At 37.5% G+C, this 13,289-nt stretch overlaps 1 protein-coding gene across 2 annotated transcripts in view; it reads right to left on the bottom strand.

Annotated features, from left to right (window-relative positions):
• Positions 1–3,701: 3,701 nt before the first annotated feature.
• The window catches only part of LOC119782885 (striatin-like), a 39,590-nt gene continuing 30,002 nt past the window's right edge, over positions 3,702–13,289 (bottom strand). Inside the window, exons 8-17 of one of the 2 annotated variants that reach the window (XM_038284065.1) lie at positions 12,989–13,099; positions 11,195–11,338; positions 10,970–11,106; positions 9,967–10,142; positions 8,688–8,735; positions 8,472–8,593; positions 8,210–8,377; positions 7,977–8,117; positions 6,719–6,907; positions 3,702–5,265 (exon numbers count right to left, since the gene is read on the bottom strand). In XM_038284065.1, coding sequence (XP_038139993.1) covers positions 5,096–5,265; positions 6,719–6,907; positions 7,977–8,117; positions 8,210–8,377; positions 8,472–8,593; positions 8,688–8,735; positions 9,967–10,142; positions 10,970–11,106; positions 11,195–11,338; positions 12,989–13,099 — 1,406 coding nt within the window. In that variant the 3' untranslated portion in view covers positions 3,702–5,095. The remainder of the gene's footprint in view (positions 5,266–6,718; positions 6,908–7,976; positions 8,118–8,209; positions 8,378–8,471; positions 8,594–8,687; positions 8,736–9,966; positions 10,143–10,969; positions 11,107–11,194; positions 11,339–12,988; positions 13,100–13,289) is intronic. The other variant, XM_038284066.1, reaches the window with a different exon arrangement.

The following is a 13,289-nucleotide window of genomic DNA, read 5'->3' as shown; positions in this document are numbered from 1 at the left end:
CTCATCTCACACTTTTTTAGTCTGGGTGGAATAAATAACAGTTTGTGCAAAACAAAAATATTTTGTCCTATATATATATATATAAATGCACACCATATTTGTCAGAGTTGGTTGTGGTTTGGAGGACCCAAATGCAGAGGCAGAGAGGCTGAGGTGAATACTTGTAGTTTTAATGAAAAAAGGTTGACAAAGGCAGTCCAAAAATCCAACTAAAATGTAACAGACCAGAACCATGGAGACATCAAGGGAAAACACGTAGAAGGAGGGACGAGGGGAGACGATTGCAGCGATGGCAGGACCAGCAACAACAGAGGAACCAACAAAGAGTGAGAGCAGAGGGAGAGCATAAATAGCTGACAGAGACAAAGGCAGGGCTAACGAGCTGACAAGGAGCAGGTGTGAGGAGACAACGAGGGAGCCAAGGGGAATGGAACACACACACACAAGAGGACAACATGAGAACTAACATAAATCTAGAAATACGACAAAATATGAATTAAACCAATAAAACTAGAAAACAAGGAGCAAAGTAAAGCACAACATAACCAAAACCATGACAGTATTTAGTTCTATTTTTATAAACATATGTATATATATAATTTTTTGCAAGTTAGAAATTAGCTTTAAACAAATTACCCACATAACTTCAGTAGTAAAGTTAATAAGTGTTTGTATGGTCAGCTATCCTCTTTTAATTATAGTAGTTTGAGTTAATAGTAGGTGATCTTCACACCATCCATCACCTGCTTATCCTTGCAGCCTATAGGGTTATAGGACAGGCAGGGTCAAGGGTGTAACTCTGTGATGGGAGTCGGCGGGGACACTCGGTTGGTGCTGATGGACCTACAGTTACTTGACCTGAACGCTTTAATTAGGGATTTGTATTCTCCAAACATGTATCTATTTAATGTTTTCCTATTGTTGAGACAGAAGAGTATATATACACTAAAATACACTGCTATTTATATTTATAGAGTTAGACAGATGCCTTTTAGTGCATTATTTTTAAAGGGTTTAAAAATATTGTATAAAAAAATGATGAATAACAGCCGATATCCGATTCCAACAGCAATACATTGTGCATCCCTAATATGGACACAATTTCTATTCCATCCATCCATATTTTTCTGGATGGATGGTTTTCCTTTCAGCTACATCAGTGATTATCCTGCTTCCCAAGCAGCAAAATCAGATTTAGAAATTTGTCCAACATATTGTTGACAGCCAAAATCTATGTATTGAACATTACATTTCAAAAATAATTTATACACTGATTTTTACTCTATTATTTGTGCTTTAATTCTTGTAGGTTTCTTATATTTTAATTTTAAGTCTGCCTTGTGAGTCTGACTGGCTCTGGTTTGGCTGGCACAGCAATTTCTGATTCTTGCTGAAAAACAAAAGACAAAACGACATGTTAAATTTAATTTTAGCATAGCATATATTTTTTTTAAAACTTTCTGGCAAACTTGGAGATATATTTTAATGCATTTTGCATATCCACTAAAAAAAATCACCTTTAAATCTGCAGCTGTCCCTACTTATGTCTCTGCTCTGCTTTTTAAAAGATTCACAGGTGTGCAGGTGGCACAGTGGTTAGCATGCACAACCTGTGTGCAGAGGCCTTGGTCCTCGACCTGGGTTCGAATCTGACCTGTGGTCCTTTCCTGCATGTCTCGACCCCTTTTCCTGTCAGCCTACTGTCGAACAAATGGGCCACTAGTGCCGTAAAAACTCAAAAAGAGAAAAAATAGATTTATGAACCTGTCTATTACAGGGATGCCAGAGAAAATAATTTTCAAGACATCTAGAAGCTCTGCAGTCTGATTCGCTATTCCATAAGAAAACATTTCTGTAAAGTTTTACCTGTAACTGTGAGTCATATTCTGAGAAGCCCAGCTTTTTTTTAATTCTTTATTTTTTTTTTATTTGATCATTTATTTCGAACACTTAATAAAAAGCAAATATAAGTAAATTATTAAAGTCATACAAAACAAAACAAACAAAAAAGAAGAAAAAGAAAAAAAAAACATATGTACATCCCATCATGTTCGAAAAGGAGTAGGAAGAAGTAATAAAACTTATTAAATCCTACCCCTGTTCTATATTAACATCTACCTATGTTTAAGCATACATACATATCCATATATACACACACACTCACCCATACATATATACATATATATATATACATACACATACTCACAGATACCTATACATATATATACACACATGCATACTTACACATACACCCGTATCTCAAACACATACACACATACATGCATATACATACACACCCCAATTACTATAGACAGTATACACATATCTCTATCTACATATTCATAAAGAAGATCTCAACATTTAAGCTATGTTTTCTCAAACTTCTTGCACCATAATACTAACTTGTATGAACTTATAACCTGCTGCCATTTTTAGATGAAAAAGCTCCAAATGTCTAACAAATTGATTTTCCAATAACATCTATTTTTTTAAACCAACCAGTCTCCCAAATTTTACTTAAACATCTATTAAAGTTGACATAACATTAAACATTTGTAACTTTCTTAAAAAAAGAAAACCTATCCAGTCAAATAAAACCATTTCAGGAGACATTAATCCCTTTAGGGATGAATAACTTTTTTTCTTCTTCCTAACTTGTGATTTTCTGTCAGTGTGATGAAGATGCTATGGATGCAGCAAACCAGTGGAACTTTTATTTGAATGCACGTGAATCCTCTGCCCACTAGTTCGCTGTTACACCCGCTGCCAAATTCCAGCTAGCAGATGTTAACAACTCCAGAGGTGCAGAGTGAAGCAAACTTGGTAGAGCCCACCTTTATTCTTTTTGCTAGTTGTGAAAATAGTGTTTAATGGTTAATTGATTTGCTTTTCAGATCTGGTATTTGACCAACAAGCACAAAATTAGTGTAGTCCTGTTTCTATGACTGTATGTGCTCTCTTCATCCTCTGACATGGGAGCTGGCTCTAAGCTCGTCTGCCTGGCTGTGTGTTTCCTGGACGGGGCCGCCTTTTACAGTTGCTTTTTGTATCTCTGCTTCTGTCTCCTTGAACCCCAGTAGGCCTCAGCAGATGGCCGCTCACACTGAGCATGGTTCTGCAGCAGGGTTTCTTCCTGTTAAAAGGGAGTTTTTCCTCTCCACTGTCGCTACAAGCATGCTTAGTTTGAGGGATTGCTGTAGAGTCAATGAGTCGATGCAATCAACTGGTTTTCTTTAGATAGAAAACTTTGAATCAATTTGACTGGATGATCTGGTGAACTCTAAAGTACTTTGACAACATGTGTTATGAATTGGCGCTATAGAAATAAACTCATTTGAAAAAGTTCCTAATTAACCATTTTAGACCCAAATAAGGAAAATCTGGACATATTTAAGGCCTTTAACAGAATTTCTGAGTTTGCCTATTGAAATTTCCTGAAATTCAAAAAGATGAACGTTTGGTTTAATAGTCAACATTAGCAATGATTTAAAACCTCAACTCTTTAAAGTCCTAGTATCGTTTATTAACACTTTTCACTTAAAAGAATGCTTTAAAGAAATCATTCATGTGTTAAATAAAACTTTTGGTGGGTGACTGTAAATGTCTGACCAGAACCTACCCAAGAAATCTATTTTTTAATCAATAACTTGTTCTCAGGTTTTATCCTTTATATGAAAAAAGCATTAAAAATGACATGACAATAACATTTTACAGCAGGTTTTATTTCGAACATACTCTCATATACAAACCAGTGACTGAGAAAATGGCTCATGTAAAGCTGTACTCTCCTCGTACAACATCCCGTTTGCCTTTTTTTTTTTTTTTATCTTTGTTTTCTTTCAAATCTCACAGATTTACAGTAAACTGGAACTGCAGGACATTTCTCTTGGTTAAATCATCGTTTCAAATAGTCCTAAAGTACTGCACTAATTTCCTGCTAAACACTGGACTACTGTAAATATCTGGACATTATACATCACATTGTGGTCAAGCATGTCCACACAGCTGAGAGGAGGGGGAAGAAAAAAAAATATATACAGTACACAGCATTCAGTTCAAACAAGAGCAAACTGGCCAAAATGTGTTAGATAATCCTAAAGGTCGACATCTAGAATCCAGTCTGTTTAGTTTTAATTATATAACCAAGATGGTTCACTTTGGACACATTATGCTTGTAATCTGAAGTGTTCAGTTGCTTGAAACTAAAAACAGGCAACGTGTTAAATGGTCGTTATCGCTCTACCAGCTTTGTCTCAATACACACAGAAATGACATCCCAACCACACTTACCAAAAACTCAAACTCACGCTGCACTGTAAATTTAAGACTGAATATATATTTTTGTTTATTATAAGCATTTGTAATTTTACATCCAATGTTAAAACCGACAACATTGTGACAACCAGCATCCCCCTCCCTTCCCATTTTTTTTTCAACCCCCCTTCCCAAATAAACAAGCGTGTTAAAAGAACATTTTTAAAGACCTTTTTAAAGCAAAGGCACATTCGTCAATATAGGTTTTTAAAAAGGAAAATAAAGGCAGGTCAAGCAAGCAGAGTCAGTGTGGGACGCTGAGGAGAGGAGCTGGGAGGCTTCTGCGTCAGCTCCGGTTGAGCCTTTGGCACCCCGCGGTTCTTAAACGCAACACGAAACTTGACCTGGAGGAAAACTTGGTTTATCTGAGGAGGATCGGGGATGAGCATGGAGCCACGTGAGGAGAAGGAAGAGGGGGCGTGATGGGACCTCACATCTCCGCTTCTCGCTGCCACCACCGGTCCTGAGCCTCACTCCTTTCTGTGGAGGGGAAGTTTGAGTCTGTCTGCAGGGGGCGCTGTGGCCAGTCACAACCAGGCCTGCCTGGATGGTGAGCAGGGAAGATGGTTGGGACCAGTGAGCAGTTTCTCCTCCTTCCAACCTATTTGAGGCTATTGGCTACATGGTCTGCGAATCCAACAGGAGACCAGCGGGTAGTTTGAGGTGGGACTGGACCCCCTGCCTGACGGTCCTTCCCCTGCTTTGTGTCTATTGGTCCCTGATCGCTGGAGGCTGGGTCACAGAGCGTGGCTGTGGGGGAGGGGGGACGCGTTTCTGCGTGTCATACGAACACCTTGGCTAGAGCGTCCGCCCCGGCGCTGGCGATGTAGCATTTAGACGGGTGAAACGCAACGTCGTGGATCGACTCCTCAAACTTCTTTCTGTGAGCCGTGAATTCTTGGATGCAGGTTTTACTCTCCAGGTTCCACAGGCGGATGGAGCAGTCGTGACCTGTGGACAAAACAAGGCCAGACATTGACTTTTGCCTTTAAAAAGAAATGCTGTATTTTGGTATAAAAAGTTTATAAAAACACGTAAGTAGATGTGAAAAAAAAGAAAACTAATGGTTTACTTTATCTATTCAGGGTTTTTTTTTTTCAACATTAATATATTAGATTAGATTAGATTAGATTAGATTAGATTAGATTAGATTAGATAAGCTTTATTGATCTCACAGCGGAGAAATTCACTGGTCATATATTGGCATAGTACTTAAAGAAGGTGCAAACAAGGAGGAAAAGGTGCGTTAGGAATAAAAATAAATAAAAATAAAATAAAAATAAATTAAAAAAATAATAAATATAAAAAAAACAATTTCCCATCATGTTGTTAAAATGTTCAAAAAGTCAAATCTTCAATAGCTAATAAAAATAGTTTAATAGTAAAAAAAATAAATCAGCTACCATCTCCTTTTTAGTGAGGATGGTAACTAGAGAGCCTTGGGTCCTCGTCTAGCCTGGTTGGAAAGTTTCAGATTTATTCCGTTTAATTACAGTTCTAAGTTAGTAGCTAAGTTTCTGTTTACATTTCCTGACTCAAGACAAACATCCACCTCATTTAATTCCCTCTGTTACCTCTGATTTTAATAGCTATGAGAAACTGTCTGCACTTCTCCTTTAGCTGCAAAGTTACTTCATTTTTACAAGTTGCCCTTTGACCTTTTATGTAAAGGTTTTATGTGGATTTTAGGCTGATTGGAATTTGTTGATAAATGCAAAGTAATAATTTTTAATTTTCTTTCTCTGTGAATGGCAGTAGAATTCATTCAATCTATACCCCATCATAACAGGAAGTCATGCATTTCTTAATAAAATATCAGCAAGAAAACTGACCAAATAGAATCTAGATCTTTTTAAAAATCAGTAGGACTGCCAATAATTTTGTTGTAATAGCCATTATTCAATAATTTGTGCTCTGCTTACCCTTAAAATGCATTGCTAATATTAAAGCTGGGTTATTTTGCCTTTTAAATACATGAACAAAAGGTGAGAAAGGTGATGTTGGGTCATTAACCTTGATGTTAAGTTTTGACATTGGAGCCAAAATGATGAAAAAAAAAAAAAGAAGTTGATTTCTAGGATAGCAAACACCCCACATCAGACCCACATGAGTCACGGAGGTGATCGATTTGGGATCAAAAATGGCGAATTTCACTGGAAAGTGAGAGATTTTCTCGTCTGAATAAATCTGCTGTAACAAAATTTAAGGCTAAATAAATAGTTTAGCAGAATTTCACTTTACTAGCAGATTCCATTAGGATGGTTCTACAGTAGATAAATATAATTTATAATCATTGCTGGGAATGATTCAGATTTTCTAAATACTGTCAGCTATTGTTGGAGTGGGTTTAAGTCGACCAGTCAGGTCACAGAATAGGAACTCAAAAGAGACGTTTGATACTTACTGCCTGACATGAGATAGAGTCCGTTTGGATCCACAGCTAAGCTGGTGACGGCATCCAGGTGGGCCACCATGGAGTGGATCAGCTTCCCACTGTTATTGTCAAAGAACTTGATGTGTCTGTCCTCCTGCGCCGTGATGGTGATCGGAAGAGTCGGGTGACTGAGGACCTTGTTAATGTGACAGGGAGTGCCTGGATAAAAAAAAAAAAAAAACATTAAACATGTAAATCCTTTGATAACAGACAACAATGAAGTGACAGACAGACAATGGAAAGCTTAATACAAGCTACAATACTGCAGTGTTTTAAGATGCTGTTCACAAAGCTGTAAATTAGGTTATTCTGTCTTGGAACACAACGTATTTCATTAGTATTCGGGAGGAAAAGAACACTTAAAACTTGTGGGCTGACAAAAATTTTTTTTTTTTAAATGCGGTTTGTGAGGCGAAACCCAGAGATGGAAAGGAATGGTGGATCGTAGCAGGATTTTCCTGGGCTGCCGGAAGCTGGTCGCCTCCCTGTACCACAGATGTGAAGCCATAATTAAGCAAATATGGTGTTAGATCATGAATCTCAGGAAAGTCGAAAGCTTGAGTTTGTAAAGAAAGATGTCAACGTTGTCATTTTGTTGAACATTATATTAATTGAGGGTTTTTATTATTATCAAGTTAATGCATATGTGCTAAACGGCACAGGATGCAGGAGTTGCCCTAAATCCGAAGAGTTGTTGGTTTAAGCTCCGGCTTTCAATGTTGCTGTGTCTTTTGGCAAGACACTTCACCTGCATTGTCTACTGGCAATGGCTCTATCAGACGCTATAGCCTCTTTCCCTCTAAAAATACCAGGTTAAAGTATATAACTTTTGCTATATTATCAAATTTAACCGAAAGATGGTGAGAGCACCAACAGTGGAGGAGGTGAGTAAAGGACAGAGTCTGTGTGAGATGGATAAACACACATTTTATTTTATTTACTTTTATTTATTTTAGTTATTTAATCTTTTTTGTGCAACACTTTGGAAACCTTGTGTTTATTTAAATCGTGCTATATAAATAAAGTGGATTGGACAAAAGGTAGAGCTGATTTCAGATGCTGATCTATTTAAGTCTATGTTTCAGGGATACATACGAATGGGAGGTGAAGAGGACTGTGTTTGCAAAAAATAAAAGTTATCAATGATTAATTGGTTAGAGTGCACTGATGCTTTTTTTTTTTTTTTTGCAGTAAAATGTATTATTTATGGTGTCAATTCTGAACGAACCTGGCTCCAAATTAGATTCCATACTGAGGACCAGCTGCCGGGTCTCCATGTTGAAAAGGCCGATCTGGCCGTTTGTGAAGGATGTGACGAGATGAGCTGGTTCACTGCACACCAGGTCTACAGAGGAGGGAACTCCCAACTCTAGGAGATAAAAGAAACAAAAAAAAAAACATTTGATTTCAAATAAAAACAGTAAAAACGGTAAAACTACTAAATGTAGATGAGTTAGTTACTTTTGTTTTCATTAAATACTGCAAGTGAAGGGGAGGTGGTGTTGGCGTCCCACAGTCTGACCGTCCCATCTGCAGAGCAGGAGAGGAGGCGCTGGTGTGCGCTGCTGTACACCAAGCCCCACACAGAGTCCGTATGTCCGCTCAGCTCCCCACGCAGCACTGATGGGTCTGTCACAGAGATTACACCATGACCACAATCACTTTTTCTGCTTCACAGCTTTCAATCCTCCTGATTCGAATCAAAACACATGCTGAGGTTTACCGTAGGAGTCGTAGGGATCGATGTTTGGGTTGGGCGTGTTCCAGCACTGGATGGTGCCGTCGACCCCTCCGCTGAAACACTGCTCTCCTGTGCTGCTCATCACCACACTCAGGACAGCGCCTCTGTTTAATGGAAGACAATAAAATGACCATTAATCATTTATTTAAGGATTGAAAAAAAAAAATTATTGGATAAAAGTGTAAAAGTGCATTTTACCTGTGGGCTCTAAAAGTGTAGATGGGCTCCACGTCTAAAGATGTACTCCTGTAGAGAAAATGATTATTTAATAAACAAATGTCAGTAAAATCTACAATCCAAGTGAAATTACGTTTCACACGGATAGATTATTTATCACTATCGGTCAAGATACATGGGTGTTAGGACTGCCTGTTGCTCTTTGACACATAAAGGAAACCCAGACACTTTGGTGTCATCAATTGGAGCATAAGTAATAAAATAATGAATCTGAATACTTTTGTATGGAAATCATGTTAGTTTTACACATATTTAGTTTCCACAAGGAAAAGATGCAGTGAATCTAGAGAGATTTCACAGCACTGCATTTTTTCTCCCATTATGTTAAAGCCTTATTCCAAATCTTATCAATAATAATGGATTTTCTAAAGATTCAAAAGCTTAACTCCAAAGAGAAATTATATTCTGCATAAAATAAAATAATTTACTTCATAGTTCATTTTTTTAAGCTTTAAAATGTATAAAGAAATAGAAGAAAGGCAAATAGTTAATTACATCTATCAATAACATCATTATTTCTCTAATTTATATTTCTAACCCATTTGTGCATTCTATATATATTTTCCTAAAATGAGTATCCCCGCTTCATATCATTAATATTACATCATATTCCTTTTTATATAAATCCTCCCATTTTTCAGCTCAATATTTTGCCATATTTCTGGTTATACAAAAAAGAAACAAACACTAATTAGTGTTTTCTTAGTGCAAAAAGTGATATTAACACTGGTATAGATAATTGCAGGTAGAAATTAAAATTAAATAATTATTTATGCCACATTTTATGATCGGTCTGTGATGTGTTTGGACAATGGGAGTCCTAGACATAGCTAGAATAATAATAATTACATACAAAGGCCTTACATTTTAAATATTTGCATGTATCAAAATATTTGCACATACAAAGCTGATTTACAAGGTGCAAAACAATTTGTGTGTGCCAGTGAACGAGCAGCGTGTGCAAAGTTGTTTTTTTCTCTATTGGACAACCAGCATAATTCTGCTGCAATAAGTGCAATGCCTCTACTTATTGCATGTGTAACTATTTTTATCTCTTCCTATTTGGATTCTTTTCAGATCAGGCCCTTAGTCTTTCCTATTTCTATGCTGCTGCTGTGTTAGGTCATTCTGCACAATCACTGACAAAGACATAAAAAAAGTTCTTTCTTCAGAATATTCTTGCTCAATTTGGGATAAAAGCTAAAACAGCCTTCTGATGAGAGGGAATAACGAGTCCTACTTTTTGGCAGGGGCAGTCTTTTGGAGGTTCCACATCTTGAGCGTGTGGTCCTCGGAGGCAGTGATCAGGACAGGCTCCACAGGGTGAAAGGTCAGAGCACGAATCCCGTCAAAATGACTCCGCAGGGTGAATTTAGGGTTCCATGTTTTTCTCATGGCGTCCTTATTGTTGCCAATCTGAAAACAAAACATCAAACAAAGAATAAATAGAAAAAAAGAAACAAAGATCATAAAAAATCAATAGAATAAAACTCAAAACCTAAAAACAATATAAACATAACCTTAAGCATGTCACCATGTGATCTAGGGCTGCAACTAATAATTCGTTTGCAAATCGGTTAATTTATCGATTTTTTTTTTTTTTTTTTGATTACTCAATTAATAATTGTACAGCCAAAGACTCTTTTTAAAAAAACTTTTTCTGAAATCAAACCAGATGAAACTTAAACTTTTCCACCTGAGGAGTTCTGGGTAGAGCATTATTCACCAAAGATTTTTTTATCTTTTTTTTTTTTTTATCTTAAATGCAAAATAGAATAGAATAGAAAATCCCTTTATTGTCCAACAATGGGGGAAAATGTTTATATATATATATATATATATATATATATATATATTTTGTATTTTTGGTATAACCACTGCTTTAACTGGGATTTCCTTTCAGCTAAAGGTGTCCTCTAGAGTCTAAACTCCAGTTAATGGTTAATTGATTACTAAATTAGTTGACAATGATTTCAATCCATCAATCATGATTAATCCAATTAATTGTTTCACCCCTAATGTGATTCATTTAATTTTAGAGGCCTGTTAGATAAATCTGGAGTTTCACAAAATGTTTGCAAGATAAAAATGTTTGGTTAGAACCCAAATTCATTCCATCTCTTTTCTCAAAGTGTTTTTAAATCTAAGTCCTGATAAACATAATCTTGCCATCCAGAAAGAATGCAATTTTTTCCAAGGTAGTTTTATTAGTTTTGTGCAAAAAGTCAACTTTTCCCACTCACATCATAGGCCATGCTGTCGGCCTCGTTGGCCACGGTCAGTCCCGCCAGCTCCCCCAGACCCAGAACGTTCTCCATGCCCTCTTCTGTCCCCATGATGAACGTCTTCCCTGGTGAGGGAGGGAAAGTGAGCGATTCAACTGCAGAAAAAAACGAAAAAAACATTAGTAACAACATGGATAACTGTCTAAGAAAGGAAATCTGTTCTTTTTTTGTTTTTTAAATCACCTTCATCCGTTCTGTTTCCCTCGTGTTCATTGAAGCGGGCCGCATTGGGCCGGGACTGCGGGGTCGATGGAGGCTGTGTGTGAGACAGGTCCTCCCCGTCTCTCAGGTTAGCCAACATGTCTTGTAGCTTTGACCGGTTGGGCCCTGTTAACAGGTGAGGTTAGAAGTTCATACAACCCATAAGGTTTGGGTGGGGGGGTGGGTAGAATAATAGAAACAAAGAAAGAAAATTAAATCAGAAAGCAGTGGGTATAAGCAAAATATGAGAAGGGAAGAAAGCGATGCTGAAAAAAGTGGAAGAACCAAAAACCAGTAAAAACAGAAGATGATAGCAGACCAGCAGCAGAGTCCTGGAAAGACAGAAAAGATGTTGAGGTACATCCATCTTTAACAGTAAACCGTGTGGAGAGCTTTTCAAAATAAGACCCAATTTAAACGCACGGCCCCGTGAAAGTCAGGTGTTCTTTTAACAATAATACACTTCAGTCGTTTCTAAATTTTAAAATAACACAACGGGCAATACAATTGTTTTCCCTTCAGATTATTTGGAGAAATGTTTGTAAAAATATTAAAGCATGACTTTAATTTAGTTGTTAGCAAATTGGAAAACATACATTCAAGCTTTAAAACAGACACACCCAAACATTAAAGGGAGTTTATGTCTACATTTGCGCCTTAAGTCATTTCAACCTCATGTGGAGTAAAGAAAACACATTTACATTAGATTTTATTGTGTAAAATAATTAAATATCTGATTAAAAGCCTAGAAAGATATATGGAGTTTATACTCCTTCAGAGAGTTTTTCTATCCCAGCTTTAAACACCTGCCTGTTAGCTTGATATTAGGTTTGATGACTCACTTAAAAGTTTGACTAATCTAACAACAAGCTCTAACAGGCCTGAGAGAATGCATCCCAGGTTGGTCAAAGGGAGGCTTGTGTTCAAAAAAGACTGACGTCGGTCGCTGGTTTAGTTATTCTAACTTAATTTTGCTCTAAAAAGCCTCTCCACATCAACACCCATGTGATAAAGCACCAAAAGGAATGAAAGAAAAAATCCAGATTTCTGCTAGATCAGAAGAGGAGAAATCAAAGCATTAAAAAAGGGGGGGGTGGTTGAGTCATGAGGAGAAACGAAGAGAGTCGAAGGATGTTGTTGATCTCATGATCAATCAAGGACTGAGGGATAGCTTGCATGAATGCGAAACATAAGAGCTCCAAGTTGATAAATGAGGCTAAAGTGCGCACTTAATCTGAGAGCAATATTAGAGTCACTTCTCTGAATGGCTGAAAAATAGCTCATATTAGCTATTAATCTACATCAGCAGCTATATTATTTGCTACTAGAGTATCAACGTGGCAGATGGGTGACGATATTGATGGTGATCATTATGTTATTATGACTACAAAGACACAGAAACGGATGTGTGCAAAGATGGCTGGAAGCCCAGATGGGAGATGGATCGCCTGATTGCCACAAACTGACACATTAGACTCTGATATTTACTAGATGACGGCATGAACATACAGGGGAAGGAAAAACAAACAAATGCGACGAACAAACATGCATCAAGCAACATATTTCATTTGGGAGGAGAGTTTGCATCTGCAAGCACTAAGTAGAGGACAAGGAGTATAGAGAGAAACAAAGGAGGGAGCGGCTAGAGGAGGAGATGGAAAAAAATAGAGATGATTTTTTTTTTTTTTATCAGAGGCGTTTTTGATTGAGCTCAGGAAAGTCAGGCTCTGCAGAGAAAAGAGACTGAAGGAGGCAGCAATGTCTAGCAGCACTTACTCTTCACCCCCTTTTTCCCCTTGCGCTCCTTTTTGTACTGCTCCTTGAGTTTGGTTATCAGGCCCGGGTCCACGTCCCAGGCCTCAGAAACGGGACCCTGCTCGTCCTTTTCTACACAGGGGGAACAAAAACCAGACCGAGAGGCTGTTGAGGAGCGGCGTGGGTCGAAGAGAGGCTGACCTCCAAAAGAGCAGAGCAGGAAATGCTAAACTCTCCACTGCTCTCAAGATTTAGTGAGCTGGTGAAGGTTTTTCTTTTTTCTTTTAATCAAGTGATGAAAGTAAACATTTAAAACTAGCCC

The sequence above is a fragment of the Cyprinodon tularosa genome, unplaced genomic scaffold (assembly GCF_016077235.1).
Source record: "Cyprinodon tularosa strain WSP-4 unplaced genomic scaffold, ASM1607723v1 ctg199, whole genome shotgun sequence".
In the NCBI taxonomy this organism is placed as follows: domain Eukaryota; kingdom Metazoa; phylum Chordata; class Actinopteri; order Cyprinodontiformes; family Cyprinodontidae; genus Cyprinodon; species Cyprinodon tularosa.
Note: the sequence above shows the minus strand (reverse complement) of the source record. Positions and strands in the feature narration are given on the sequence as shown.